Raw genomic sequence first — 1,199 nt, 5'->3', positions numbered from 1 at the left:
CATATCAATGTATCAGTGATTTTTAATCGTTGATCTTAATTATATATATTATATATATTTTTTATAATTAAAATTAACAATTAAAAATAACTAAAACACCGATATGACTATGAGAGTACACTTCAAAAATTTCCTAAGTTTTATGTATAGTATGGTAGTTAGTTTTGTTACCTTTTTTGGTATTTTAATTACGTAACAATTGTGCATAAATGTGGAAAAGCATATGTGGCGTTATTAATGGAAGAAAAGAAAGAAGAAATGAAATGAAAGTTTTTGGATTGTAGATGAGTGGAGTGGGATCAGTGGTGATGACGCCATTAATAGGGAATTTATCGGATCGATATGGCAGAAAAGCTTTGATCACTCTTCCTCTTATGGTCTCCGTCATTCCTCAAGGTAAATAAATAAATCCTATTTCAACAATTAATTTTCGTCATATATAATTGAATTTGCTTGTCTAATCTAATTAATATAATTATATATTAAACTATATATGTATCACACTAACTAAAAAGTAGAGACAGTAAAAAAAGACAGGTTCTATGAATATTGAATAACAAAACAACAAATTGATGTGATATATGGGATTGCATTTGTTTACAAAGACAGGATATTGAGATGGGATATAAAGACATAAAATCGTATTTGATAAATGAGATATAAATAGAGACAATGTGTTCAAAAATATTGAATTAATGTGTCTTGTGTCCATTCTAATAGGAAGAATATGAAGACACTAACAAAAGACACAACTTATTTTTTATTTTTTTATTATTTTTATTAATTTTTTATAATTATATTTTTTATTATTATATTTTTCGTCTCAAATTATTTAAATAAAAAAAATAACAATAAATTAAATTTTTATAATTTATTATAATTTATCACTAAACAAAATACAAAAACATCAAATTTTATATTTTTTTCTTTTATATCTTGTTATCGTTACCTTATTTTATCCGATTCTCAGAAAGAAACGGAATCTAGAAGGCACGCATTTGTAAAAAGCATCTCATTTGTTCTTCTCCTTTATTCCACGCCCTGTGGAGTTCTTTTACTCATAGTGTTTGATGATTCCTTTTCTCCACTCTCTGTTTCCTATATTATCCCTTATTACTATCAATATTCTTTTTTTTTTTTTAAAGAAAAGGAGCAACTATAGCTGTATAAGTAGGTATAAAGAAAAAGTGTCATAAAAT

The 1,199-nt window shown here is 25.2% G+C and overlaps 1 protein-coding gene across 1 annotated transcript in view; it reads left to right on the top strand.

Annotated features, from left to right (window-relative positions):
- The window catches only part of LOC107617796 (tetracycline resistance protein, class E), a gene marked incomplete in the record, with an annotated part of 8,007 nt that overhangs the window by 2,885 nt on the left and 3,923 nt on the right, over positions 1–1,199 (top strand). Inside the window, 1 exon segment of the mRNA XM_016319665.2 lies at positions 285–396. Within this exon segment, the coding sequence (XP_016175151.1) occupies positions 285–396 (112 nt within the window).

This window comes from Arachis ipaensis, chromosome B09, assembly GCF_000816755.2.
Source record: "Arachis ipaensis cultivar K30076 chromosome B09, Araip1.1, whole genome shotgun sequence".
In the NCBI taxonomy this organism is placed as follows: Eukaryota; Viridiplantae; Streptophyta; class Magnoliopsida; order Fabales; family Fabaceae; genus Arachis; species Arachis ipaensis.
This window is presented reverse-complemented; position numbering and strand designations above follow the sequence as displayed.